This window comes from Notothenia coriiceps, unplaced genomic scaffold, assembly GCF_000735185.1.
Source record: "Notothenia coriiceps isolate Sejong01 unplaced genomic scaffold, NC01 NC01_scaffold00037246, whole genome shotgun sequence".
NCBI lineage: Eukaryota > Metazoa > Chordata > Actinopteri > Perciformes > Nototheniidae > Notothenia > Notothenia coriiceps.
Genome location: NW_011369947.1, coordinates 2372966 through 2387057, shown reverse-complemented (window position 1 = coordinate 2387057; position 14092 = coordinate 2372966). Strand labels below are relative to the sequence as shown.

General features: G+C 37.5%; 1 protein-coding gene across 1 annotated transcript in view; it reads right to left on the bottom strand.

Moving 5' to 3' along the window:
- The window catches only part of LOC104966276 (voltage-dependent N-type calcium channel subunit alpha-1B-like), an 18805-nt gene extending 5290 nt beyond the window's left edge, over positions 1-13515 (bottom strand). Inside the window, exons 1-5 of the mRNA XM_010795458.1 lie at positions 13493-13515; positions 9551-9738; positions 7676-7796; positions 5901-6030; positions 5097-5156 (exon numbers count right to left, since the gene is read on the bottom strand). Coding sequence (XP_010793760.1) covers positions 5097-5156; positions 5901-6030; positions 7676-7796; positions 9551-9738; positions 13493-13515 — 522 coding nt within the window. The remainder of the gene's footprint in view (positions 1-5096; positions 5157-5900; positions 6031-7675; positions 7797-9550; positions 9739-13492) is intronic.
- Positions 13516-14092: the final 577 nt, after the last annotated feature.

Sequence of the window (14092 nt, the reverse complement as noted above, 5' to 3'; positions counted from 1 at the left end):
TGCCTTTGCTTTCTCACCTGTCGCGATCGTTCACCACTCCAACGCAGTATACTCTCCGGGGACGAATGTAAAAGGCGGTGTCTAAACCCCTTAACAGGCACGCGTTGTCGTAAACACCCCTAAACTTCCTGTGTTCAGGATGGTACACGTCGAGGGTGTAAATGGGGGTTTGGTTCCTGCCGCCGAGCCACCTTAAAGTTCTATACGACCTGTAAACCTTGCCAGGACGACTACTAGCTGTGCATTGTAGGAACTTTAAACCGAACTTCGGTTTACAGCAGCGCTAACTCTTTGCCGTGGGTCAGAAGACTTTTTTGAACGCGACTCGAAAGTAAATCTACTCATTTACTAGTACCAGTATCTTACGACCAACCCAATCCCTAGGACAATACGTTAGTCGCATTATATTTTCATGTATTGCTAACTACACATGTTAATCCTAGTTATGATTATCCAGCCTTCAATGTGATTCGGAACTCTCTCTCTCTCTTTCCCTACCTTCAGTCCCTCCTTGACGTCCATGTCGAGTGTGTTTTCTTATCATTCCGAATTATTGGGGTAGATAGTTATAGTGTAGATAGATAGATAGATGAGATAGATGAGATTATGATAGATAGATAGATAGTAGATAGATATTGTTGTTATAGGAAGTAAATTGTTATATCTTTATCCGTATTAAATTTTTTTTATGTAAATACGTAAATACATAGTATTATTGTATTGTTAACATATTTTTTGTAAACGAATGTAGCAACAATAGAAAACTCTTAGGTTTGTTTGCTACAAGTTTATTTTTTTTTATTACGTTTGTTTGTTACTTTACGTGATTTACCGACTAACGAAAGATTAAGTTGACTGTCTCGCTTTCACTCCTCCTCGTTTGTCACTGTTGTCCCTCTCTAACGTTTTTCTCTTTCTCATCTCCCGTCTCTCTCATTAACTTGTCCTTCTTCTGTCTCTCTAGTTCTTCTACCTTCGTCTCCCATTTCAAACCTTTCCTCTCTCTGTACCTTTTACTTACAACTGTTACAGAAGACACTAGTAAAATCGGAGAAGACGTACAGTCTTAGTAATTTATCATGTTAGCTGACAAAATACACAAATTTGAATTTTTATTAAATACTGACTAAATACGCTGTAACTTTAGTTATATATAGGTTACACTTCTGGGGTGTGTCCTGAGATTTTTCGTCGATTAGTCTACGTAGTTTTTTAGGAGCCCCCCCATATGGGGCTTAGGGGATCGTACAAACCTGGATTCTATAAATCCTTTAGACCTATGCCGGACATGTGTGTATAACTATCTACAGGAACATTCACGTGACAACTCCTTTGACGCTGGTTCAAAAAGAGGGCTGAACAGTCCATAACTTGGTAAGTTATTTATTTCTTTGCTTAATAATTTATATTTTTCTCTCTTCAACAGTTGCCGACGACGGTCGGAAATGCATAGCTCCTTGTGTTCCCTCTCCTTCTGTCGATGTTAAAGTCAGTATTTAGTACCCATACATTAAATAAAGGTCTTTGTGAAAAACAATATAATGGTACCTTACGAGAATTGCAGGCTATCGTACTTATATAATTTACGAAACTGTTATTTATGTGTGTTTTTAATTAGAGACCTTTGGCATCGCGACATTTTTCGTGCTGGTTAGTAAAGAGCGGCTGGGCCGATTTATTGGCCATACGGATGGACGGACAGTCGGAAGGTAGACACGTGTTTGTAATAGAGGCACCGAGGTAACTACTCTGCGCAGAGCACACACAACCTCCTCCGATTAGACATTCTTTCAGACTTCCTTTCTCCGGATTAAAAAAGGCAAACACTTTTTTTTGTTTTTTTTTAAATAGTTTAAGATCGCTGTGCTCGATTCAAAGAGGTAAGAATTGGCATGGGATGAAATTGAGCAAAATCCCACGTCGATATAAATAAAAATAGGTTTCACCCAGGGTAAAGTTATTATATCAAAAAAAGGAAGTTACACGTCTCCTAGGGGTTCACGACACAATTAAATAAAATTTCATCGACACATAATACAACATAAGAGGGAATATCCTCAAGAAACAAAGAATAATCTCCAATTTCAAAATAATTACATTATTTATCGGATTACTTACGTTTTTTTGACATCAAAAACAGACTATATTGTTATGTTATTTGAATGAATATGTTCGGACTTTATGACAAAACGCCGAGGTCTGTTTTTTACAAACACCTTTTCCTCGTTTACCGAAAAACCAGTTTTTTCCACTTCTGGGGACCCAATTGGGTTACAAAGACACAGTAAAACTTACTAAAAACTTTTCTTTTAGGTATTATATATTATTCGTATTTGAGACAGAAAAAAACCAAAAGTCTTCAGTCTCAATGTCTTTGCAAGGAGACTCGTTCTGAGCCACGCGTTTTCGGGGGTGGGAAAAAACAAAAGGACACACACTCACCCTCTAAGGGGAACTAAGATAACCGAGATTGCTCAGTCTTTCTCTACATTAGTGGTTTAGCTGGTTACCCACAGTCCTTTTGCCATTTTTGGGGAAAGGTTGGTAGTCAAAAAAAAACGATTTGGACAGATCTTTTCCAGTTTACAGGTGATAATAACGTAGTCAGAACTATGCTCCCATGAATAATATTACAACATGAAACCTAATGATTCGAAAATCAGATGGAATTGTAGTGGTTCCATCAAAAGTGACATTCATTTTTCATTTGAAAACCGCCTGTGATATTAAAAGTGTCAAAAATGATACAAGTTAGACTACAACAGAAATTTATTTTTTGTAGATATAACTAAGACCGAAAGATGTAGGTTTAAATGTCCAAATAGTAAAACCTTTTTCTAATAATAAATTTCCCAATCTGTAATCCCATTTTACGGTGAACCGGGAGGCCCACCGGCTGGTAACATTGTTGACGGGCCTCCTAATTAGGTTTTTTTTTGCTGATTGTACTTCCTGTTAATTGTGTAAACAACGTTATCATAAAACGTGATTGATGTAATGATGACACATGATTTGTAAACTATTTAGTCATAGAAGTAGTAAAGGGAGTTAATCATAGTATTAAACCAACTAATTTATTACTATAACACTCAGTAATAATTTTTTACAGACGATAATAATACTCATAATAATAAAACATATTAGTGAAAGACGGAGGACAGTAGGTCTCAACTTTACATACCGAGTACATGGCATCTAATCTGATCTGGAAGTAATGAGGATTTGAGCGACCTGTTAAGGGATATCGGTTATGGGAAGATAACAGATGAGAGTGAATGAACAGTCTTATTCAGCCGGTAACTACATGTCTCGGCTGATTCTCTGGAACAAATATAAGCCGACGTATAACTGCTCACGTCGGTCACTGCGTAGTATTTTGGTCCTTCATCTCGACGTACCAAGGAGCTGTTTTCGTTACCTAAAAAAGTAGAGTGTCCCAAAACCTAGGATTCTTGCCTAGCTTCTGAAGGAAGTGACTCGGAAGACATGTGCTACCAAGCAAGCGTACTCGCGATTGAGAAACGGCCAACATGTATACATTCACTCCGCAGCTGCTTATAATCAGCTCATCACGGGCGCTGTCTTTAACCTATTACATTCACCTCAGTCTCCAGCAGCCAATCACCGAGCTGCAGCCAAACTTTAAAATGGTTCTCCTCTCTCCTGCAGTCAGCTGTGATTTCAGGTGTTCATGCTGCCACCCGCCTCCTCTCCACCCACCTCCTCATCAAATCCAGATCTTCATCATCATCACCAGCGTCTAGACCCCGGGGAGGTTCCCTATATGCTCACGGCTGCATTTCCCCCTTTAGATATAAGATTTCAGGATTGGGGTTTAATCGCCAAAGACTTAATATTTATCATATGACATGTGTCAATAAATGTTCTTTAAACAAAATGAAGTCTCTCCTGATTGAACTGTCTGGACCCCATCCTCAACTTTTTTTCAAAACATAAAATGCCTTCTTAGGGCTTTCCTGTTGATCATGTTTGGTGGATTTTTTTATATAATAATTGCAATCAATATTATATATATACAGTATATTACCTTTCAATCTATATAAATTGTATTTACATTTGTTTTCACTATTTTTTTCACCTAGTTCTACTATGCCAGCCATCAGAGGTATACATGTGTTAACATCTCTTTTAGGTTTCATTTATTATTTTTTTGAATTTCTATATAAAATGCTGATTTCTACCTGAAATGCTTATGTATTTTTAATTACATTTTCGTAGAGCTTTGACTTTTTCAGCTGAATAAATATTATAACTCAAGATGGTTTTGTTCAGCATTGCCAGCTTCACTGTTGAGCTTTATGTTGTGCCCGGCATTCTCCTGTGCTCTGAAATCAAAATGTGGATAAGCATAAAACAACACTAAAATAAACACTCCAATACAACTTGCTATTTGACACACACAAGGTTGTTCATTTGTGTGTATAAATATACAACACAGGCTATATACATTATATATATATACATATACAAGTATAATTAATACAACTGTTAATTTGATTAGAGCTTTGACACATATATCTTTATTATATATGTATAAGTATGACGACTTCCTCGGGCGATATCATATGGTACAGCTAATTCATCTGAGTCAAAAAGTGTTGTGCCCGAAAAGGTTGTAAACTGTGGCTTATTCCTGCGTGGTATTATAGTAATAGCAAACAGCAACGTTCAACTCCTTTAATGGTATATTGCAAGTGCAATAAGAAGCTACAGGGACGTTAATCTACGGGACTCTGACATAATGTCAACATAGGCCGAGTTGGGAGTGAGAATGTGTTGGTCACAGCAGCATGTTTGTAACAGGCATTGCACATAATGTGAAAATGAAATAGAGTAGAACATAAACCAAAATAAACATTAAATATAAACATCTGAAAATAGACAATAAAGCCGAAGTAAAAAGTAAATTATATGCATAGATAAAACTATGTAGACTACCGGTCAAATAAACACTATAACGGGCCAAATTACAGCTAACCACATTTAAAAGTAGGATATCATTTATTATTTTAAATGAATAAAAAGGAAGTCATGAAGTTATGAGTGTTGACATGTGTATTTATTGACATGATTACCTTGATCACCATTTCAAAAGTGAAAACCCCGGTGAAAGCATAGTCCAGATATTTGAGCACCTGCAAAGAAAACTCAATCAGTGCCGAAACAGATAACTATTTTCCTGTAAATAAACAACTGCAAATACACAATATGTGAGTATTTTTTTCAGAATACTACCCACCTCCACTGGCTCTAAAATTAAATAATAAAATGTTCCGTATATGCTGTCATACCACACTGAATATAGAAGAAACAAGTCTCTTAAAGCTGCTGTGGTGTTTGTAAAATATGTATACTTTTGTTTTAAGAGAGGCGTGTGGTGTAGTTGATAGAGCCTTGGTCTGGGGATCAGATGGTCACAGGATCAAACCCTGGGCAAGACACTTCACCCAAAATTGCTCTTGTGGGGATTGCCCACAGAATTGAGAATGTCAGTCGCTTTGGATAAAAGTGTCTAACAAGTAACATGTAATGTAATGTTTTAAGAAATAAATCTTACTCAATTTTAGAAAAAAACTTTTTAATGGAATATCACCAATCTACATCAGGAAACAGAACACTTTTGAGCATTTCTAGCTTATTTTGTAACACTACATGTCCTGATACTGGTAAATATAGTTCAAAATAAGATTTCCCAGCTTTTTACATGATCTGATTAGCTAAACACCCCTTCTTATTTCAAGACATCTTACCAAGCACATTTTCACTTGTTCTCTTGGCCTTGTTTTTATATTCTTTTACCTGATCTTGGAGCAGCATTTTTTCCAGTGAGGCTAAAATATATGTGTTTATGTGTGAAGTACGTGTAGACTGTGACTCACATTGTTGCGCGGGGCGTTGGTCCAGACCGGGTCCTCTGCTGCCAGAGCGATACTGCTCATAGCAATCACAACCAGGATGCTCATCTCAAAATATCGCAGAGTCACGATGTAGTGACATAACCGCCTCACCCTGAGGACAGACAGGTGGCCACATGAGAGCAGTGGACCCACACATAGAATAGCTTCTATCTCCTCAGTTTGGTGCTTCAATACACTTCAAAATCAGAATCCAGTTTATTGCCACACATACGAGGAATGTGCTTTGGGGTCTGTTGGCGCAGACATAAACAATCTAAGAACATAAGTTCTATGAATAGTTGAAAAATATAAAGATAATACGAATAACTATTTTTAATATACTATTTAGCAATAACATAGAATAAAGGAAAGTATTTGCACAAAAAAGGAATTTAATTTATAAAAAAATAACCTAAAAAGCAAAAAAAACATACACACTTAGGACAACGAATATTTGACAATATATGGCAAACCATATAAAGCACACTTGTGGCTTTTTACACTTGTACATGAGAAAACAGTTCACAAAGTGACACAGGAAGCCTGAGACACAAGATCAAAGACTTATGTCTACCTAAGTCCACACTACAACCTGATGTATGTATTGTTTTATTCTCAGAGTTATGATACTCGGATGGTGGATGGTTGAGCTCTATGAGTTCTGACATTACGGACTCTGTGAAGTGACTTCCCCATTTTGTTAACAAAGTGACCTGAGTTTAGTGAGAAAAGCTTGTGCTCAGCCTCCCTTCTCCATATTGGACTATTTTGGCCTTCTTGCACCTTAGCTGTGTGTCATGAGTATGGTCTTCTGACAACTTATACAAATGGAAAAATACATTTATTTAGATAGTGGTAAAAATAAGACAACAGCATCATGTAATAAATAGACTGCATGCCTTTTCAGCATAAATCCTGGAAGAAACAATATGAATAAATATAAATGATACACAAATCAAGCAGTAAAATACACTATGAAGAAATACCAGGACATATGCAAAATGCCAACACAACAATATGTGAAGAAAAAATGAAGTAAGTGTTTCATTCTATCCAGTGAGTATGCATCTAATGTTGATATAAAAGCTAAGTAGAAGCCACAGCCATGCCTGTAATCTGATATAAATATATAAATATAAATATAAATAATATAATAATATAATATAATATAATATAATAAATATAAATATATATAAATATAAATATATACATAAATTATTCATACAGAGTGTTGCAGCCATACTCTGACCTCTTAAGTGTATCTGATAAGCACACAAGTTAAAGACAGAGTATTAGGGCCTTGGTAGGTAAAACTGATTTTACAGAAAGGGGCAATATTCCAGGAGAAATATCAATAACAAGGAATGCCACATGTTAGCCAGGAGGTCTAACAGTATGCAACATTGATATATTCTTTATCTGTTCATTGTTTCTTATATCCAGATGTTCTAATGAGTATGTTGCTTTCTTGAAAAGCACAAATATCTCTTTAAATCCTGGAAGCTTTAATGAGATGTCTGTGCTAAAATCACCAGGTTATTCTTATCGCTGCATCTGACTGCAATATAATTTGATTAGGTAATCTACTGGATGTTATTGTTACAAAGTTTTTCCCTTTCAAATATATGTTTTACTTTTGGGGAATATTAGCCCCCTTCTTCATACATATTACACAATCTCTGTGGTGTAACTCCTGTAGCATATAGGAGGTCCTACAGAAGGGAAAGGAAAAGATGGAGGATGAGGAGGTGACTCACGGGTTGGTCTGTCCAAAGATGAACATAGAACTGTAAGGCAGGATGGGTTTGGGTCCACTTGGACCCAGCTCCGCCAGGGTCTTATCAGTCATGGGCATGGTCTCACAGTCCATACTGTTCACTGAAAACACACACAGTTTACAACAATGCAGGCAGGGTCATCACCGTTACGTCTGACTGTCTGTCTTCATCTAATAGGTAATCCCCCTACTCAATTTGGAGATATGATTTAAGTATTGACATGTCAGAGCATTGAACAGTCATCAACATTCTACACATCTAATTGATTGTCCTCAAAACTCCATGGGAGGGTAAACTAGATATATTGTTCAAACATCGGACACAATGAAAGAATCTGTAGTCAAAATGTAACCAACATGTGTTCTGATTGGTCCCTGCAACAACTATTGTCTGGAAGAATGTACACACTGACATAACGGAAGAATGTACTTAAATGAAATGTATTATGTCAACATATTTCACATTACTATATCAGGTTAGTTGAAAGCAATAATATTACATTTAAATAAAAAATATTAGGTTCAACTTAATATTATTGCTTTCCACTAACCTAATACAATTGTGTGAAATCTGTTGACATAATATATTTAATTAAAGGTCCCATGTCATGCTTTTCCGGTTCTTACCCGTCCCCTTGTGTGTTATGAAGGTTTTTCTGCATGTAAACAGAGTCAAAACCCCTCAAAGTACACCCTGTAGGGAGTAAAACTCTAACACAGAAAAGACCCCCCAAAACGCCTCGTTGGAGATTTCTCATTTTCCATTGTTTACTTCCTGGACACTCTGACGTGGGGATACCCGGAGGCCACACCCTCTGTCAGCCTTTCATGAAACAAAGCTTCCCAAACCTTTCAGCGATTCATGACGGATATGTACAGTGTAGGGCACTGAAGAACCATGCGGTTCCTATTTTGTTTGGATCAGCGGGAGATTCGGGTACACAACTTGTAAGTATTCATTGTTGTTTGTGTATTTATGATGTTTAAAACAAACAAGGTATCTACCACGACTGTTTAAATGGGTAAACGTTTTTCGGGCTACTACGTTGGGATGGCGGAGAAATGCTCCCCGCAGACCCATTCTCACAGCGTTATAAACCTTTTTCTTACTCAATATCAAGCCACACTTACAGTATTGTTTTTACTTCGTCTGTGAGTGTTTGTGTGTGCTCAGGATGAGTTTCGCTTGTTCTCCTGTATCGCCGACACGGACAGCCTGTCTGCTCCTCGCAGCTGCGAGCAGCAACGAGCCTCTCAACTTCGCGACCAATCAGAGCACACTGGGCTCACAGGGAAGGGGGGGGGGCAGGAGCTCCTACATGCCGTTTAGGGCAGAGAGTGAATACCGGTGAAAACACATGCTTTACATAGATGCTGTATGAGAAACCAATGTGAGTTTGGAAAATTACACAGTATAAATGTATTTTAGTATACCTCAACAATGGAATTATGATCAGTTGAAATGGCCATGACATGGGACCTTTAAAGTCAACGTTTCAGTTTTTTCAGTGTGTACAATCTCATAAAAAAGCCTCTGTCCTGCTGGATTTGGGGCCTTACATCCATTCTAGGGCCCAGATGTCACAGAGCCAACCTTAGTCTGCAACATTCCCACTTCTAGTACAGACGGATCCTTTTTTTGCACGTCCCGACCGTCTTTATTACTTGAGTGAAAAATGTATTTCCTGTAAGTCACCAAACCATTTATACTCTGCCATGTTATTTGGACACACTGCAAAGTTTGTCATCCTGCTTTCTTAAAGTAAACAGCGTATCTTTACTCAGCACAACTTGTGTTTCCATGAAAACAGAACTTGGATGTAATGCTGCTGTGGAAGTGGCATAGTGAACTGACTCTGTATGAGGGTGGTGTCTCCAGGGGGGGAGGTGATAGTCACAGGAGGAACATGGATGGAGGATTGGCAGGTTCTTCTGACGTTCCTCTGGTTGTCTGATTCCTCTGGTCGGTCGCTCGGCCAGTCAGTACCCCCAGAGCCCTGCTGGGGGGAGAGAGGGACGGACTCCCCCTCTGAGTCAGCAAACCTGTCCCCAGGAAAGAGAAAGGGTCTTTGATATAAATTCTGTACATATTTTCAGAACATTTCACACTGATGGCACAAGGGTAATGATGATTGTGTTAGTAGCTCTTAATCTGACCTAAAAACAACATTTAATTTTTTTTGTAAATTAAATCTTTATTGTCACATTGTACATGGCAATTACATGCTAATTACAATAACATTACAATCATTTAACAATTGTTACATTGTTTTTTTGTTGGTGGTGCTTCCTTACCCCAATTCCTAGTGATAGCTTTCTTGCTGGATGTTAGCAAAATTGTTAGCAAATATCTGTCACTTGCAATCATTTCCTCATTGAATTTACATAAATAGAGTACCAAGCAACTTTTAGAAACCTCATACCCAATTATTAGACGTATACCGTATTCCTTACATATCATTTCCCAAAATACAATTATTTTCTGTCATGGAACCACATTCTCGCCAACACTTCTGTCGACTGTTCTGTTTACTTTTCACCTTTGGTGTAATGAAGAAACAAATCAGATTCTTCCACGAGAATTCCTTCCAGGTTCGCAAACTAGCGGATTAATGATGGGTCCTCCACATATCATGCCAATCTTCATCTGATATTTGTATATGGAGTTCTTCCTCCCATTTAACCTTGATATATTTGGTTGAGTGTCTGTCATTTTTGATAAATCCTTGATATAATGCCGAAATGATTCTTATGTTACTTTCCTGATATGTTTTAGTATATATTTGGATAATATTATTCAACTCCTTGGAAGAATCTGATCTGATTTCCTTCTTGTAATAGTCCCTTAGCTGAAGGTATCTATAGAGTTCATGTGTTCCCAATTTGTATTGTCTTCTCAAATTATCAAACCTCTCCAGCTACCCTTCCTTAACCAAAACACACCAAGCTGTTATTCCTTTTGCTACCCATTGTTTAAAACCTTGATCATATTTTGCAGGCTTGAAGTTTCCATCATAAGCTACCCATTTTATTATATTTGCATCATTTTGAATCTTATATATTTTCAGTACTTTAAACCACAGATCTAATTTGTGTACTGTTATCGGACCTATATTAGTTTTGAGTTCCTTATACAATTTGTAATCCTCAATCATACTTTGAATTGGAATTTGGTTTACTTAATTTTCCATATCTTTCCATTTTGCTCTAAATTCCGATTTACAGCAACAGTAAATAGGTCTTAGCTGAGCAGCATAGTAGTACTCCATCAATTTTGGCAAAGCCATACCGCGTCTTTCTTTGGGTACCTGGAGAGTTTTGTACCTAACCCTTGGCCTCTTGCCCCCCCAAACAAATCTGGATATCATTCTATCCCAATTTATAAATTGACCTTGGGGGACCTCTACTGGTAAAGATTGGAATAGATAGAAAAATGTCGGTAGAACATTTAGTTTAACTATTTCAATTCTTGAGTTTAGGTCGAGTGGTAAGGTAGACCACCTTGATATATATTTTGTTATGTCTTGGTTTAAATTGTCTTAATTCGCTCTATACAAATCAGAGATGTTTTTACTGATCATCACACCCTAATATTTAATTTACTTTAGATTCCAGTTAAGGTCATATGATTCCTGGATCGGTTTTGGTGGAATATAATTACATGCTAAAACCTGGGTTTTTGAAATATTAATCTTATACCCTGAGAGCTTCATCAAACTGGGGAGTGTTGTGTTTGGTTGTTCGAGGAAAGCAATAATGTCATCAGCAAAAAGCCCAATTTTATGTTCTGCATCTCCAATTGTGACCCCTTTAAGTACTTTATTTTGTCGGACTGCTTGAGCTAAAGGCTCGATTAAAAACGCGAAAAGGATAGGTGAAAGACAGCATCCTTGTCTAGTCGATCTCTGCAACCATATTTTCTCCGTCAGATTTCAATACATTTTTATTCTAGCAGAAGGTTTTTGGTATCAAAATCATGCTGGTATTAATCAATTGTACTGATTTATTATTGAATCTGAATCGTTCCAATACCTTACAAAGACATTCCCAATTAACACAATTGAATGCCTTTTCAGCATCAACGCTTATCAATACTGTGCTTTGCTTCCCCTCTTCGTGCCGGGTCAATTATTAGTTGAGTTTTTCGGATATTGTCTTGGGTTTGGTATGAATCCCGTTTGTTCTTCGTCTATTAATTCTGCTATGAAGGTGTTTATTCTTTTGGCAATAATTGACGTATATCATTTATAATCTATGTTTAGCACTGAGATCGGTCTATCATTTTCACATCTGTCCTTCTCTTTACCTGGTTGCGGGATGACTGAAATAATTGCTTCTGCCAATGTTGGTGGCAATTTATTTTTCTTTGAGAGTCCAATTAAAAGAGGTTCAGTGCAGGCATCAAATCATCTCTTAACACATTGTACCATTCAGAAGGGTAGCAGGTGGTTTTAGTTTTTCATAGAACCTCTGAAATACTCTTTCTATGTCTTCTGGTTCATATATTACTTCATTGGTACATGGATCCCTAATTTTCATATATTATATCAAATATTATAATATTTTATTTATCTTGGCTTTGGTTTCCTTGATATGTTCATATACTTTTTGGTTGTTTGTCTTTTGGTATTGCTGCTCCAATTCTCTTAATCTTATAGAATGGTTCTGATATCCTTATCTTCTCGAACGACCGCTTTGAGGGCATCCCAAACAATGTCAGGTCATCCCAAACAATGTCAGTTCAACTTCTTTATTGCTATTTCCTTGCATATATTGCCTAATGTATTTTTTCAGTTCCTCCACCAACCCTTTATTATTTAGAATTCCCACATTAAGTCTCCAGATTGTTTGTCTTTATCTGGCATTTAAGTGTATTTTTTAAAACAGGGTGTTATGGTCCGGTATATCTGCACCTCCTATCTTACATTCAGCTACCCTATATCTATCACCAATATTCATAAAAAAGTAATCTATCCTTGAGTGTACATTGTGTGTTGCCGAATAATGGGTGGAGTCTTTTTCAAAAGGGTTGAGACTCCTCCATATGTCTATCATCCCAATAGAGTGGTGCAGGGATGACGTATTTACCCGGAAGTAAGTTGCGCATGGGTTCCCTCGATAAAAAAGCAATGGGATTCTCCATAGGATTTTGGAAAATAGCTCAAAATAAGGTCTGTGGAAAACGAAGCTGTTAGATAAAAACCTCCATCTCAACATCAGCAAAACCAAGGAGCTGATTGTGGATTACAGGAAGCAGCAGAGAGAGGGACACGCCCCCATCACCATCAATGGGACTACGGTGGAGAGAGTCAGCAGTTTCAGGTTCCTCGGTGTCCACATCACTGAGGACCTGACATTGACTGATCATTGAGGACCTGACATGGACTGATCACACTAACACCATCACCAAAAGAAGTGAGGCAGGGACGAGCTCTGCCTCAAATAAACCCTACAGAAACTGGCTGGAGCGCGGACACTAATTTAGCACGGGCAGTGGCGTTTCTATATGTACAAAAGTGGTGGGGCACAAAAAAACTTAGATGTCTATATATAAGCTTCTGCAGTGAGGTTCATGGCTGGTGAGGCACTGGCACTGACTCTTCAGGTTTACAAATATTTTATTTTGACCTAAATCAAAATATAATATTATTTTCAAAAGCTTTTTTTGTCTGATGCTTCGATTAATTTTAAACAGACAGTTCAACAAAAGGGTACCCAAAACATGTAATTTTATCCTTTAAATATTGAATTGTTCTCTCTTAGTAAGATCCCATTTCCAATAAGATTGTGGTCTTACCTTGACTTGAAGATGAAGTCCATTGGCCTATCCTTCTGGATAAAAATATCTATTACTTTTTTGTAAAAGTCCTCCTTATCTTCTTGTCGTTTCAAAACTCTATCATAAATCTAATCGATAGATGTATGATTAGAAAATTATAAAAGTAGGGTAGACATGTGGATATTATCCGGCTGAACAAAACGTGCATTTATCTAACAGGTTTGTTTTCCACAGATCTTATTTTGAGCTATTTTCTAAAATCATGGAGAAATCTCATTGCTTTTTTGTGGAGGGAACCCATGCGCAGCTTACTTCCGGGTTTTAGGACGCGTCTCTCGTCTGCTCTTCACACACCACACTTTTCGCGGCACACGTACTTACAGCCAATCAGCTCTGAATGATGTGAGATGACGTATGGTGGGGATGGCAGCTAGTGAGCCCCTATGGTCATTATTTTTTGCCACACACATTAAATAGGACAATACTCTGAGCATGCGCAGTGTAGTTTTTACAGTCACCGTTTACTTATACAGTGAGAGGGAGGGGCATGATCGGGTTTTGTCCCACATGGCTCTAAACAGCTCAATAGGCACACACTGTAGACACTAATTAGAAGAA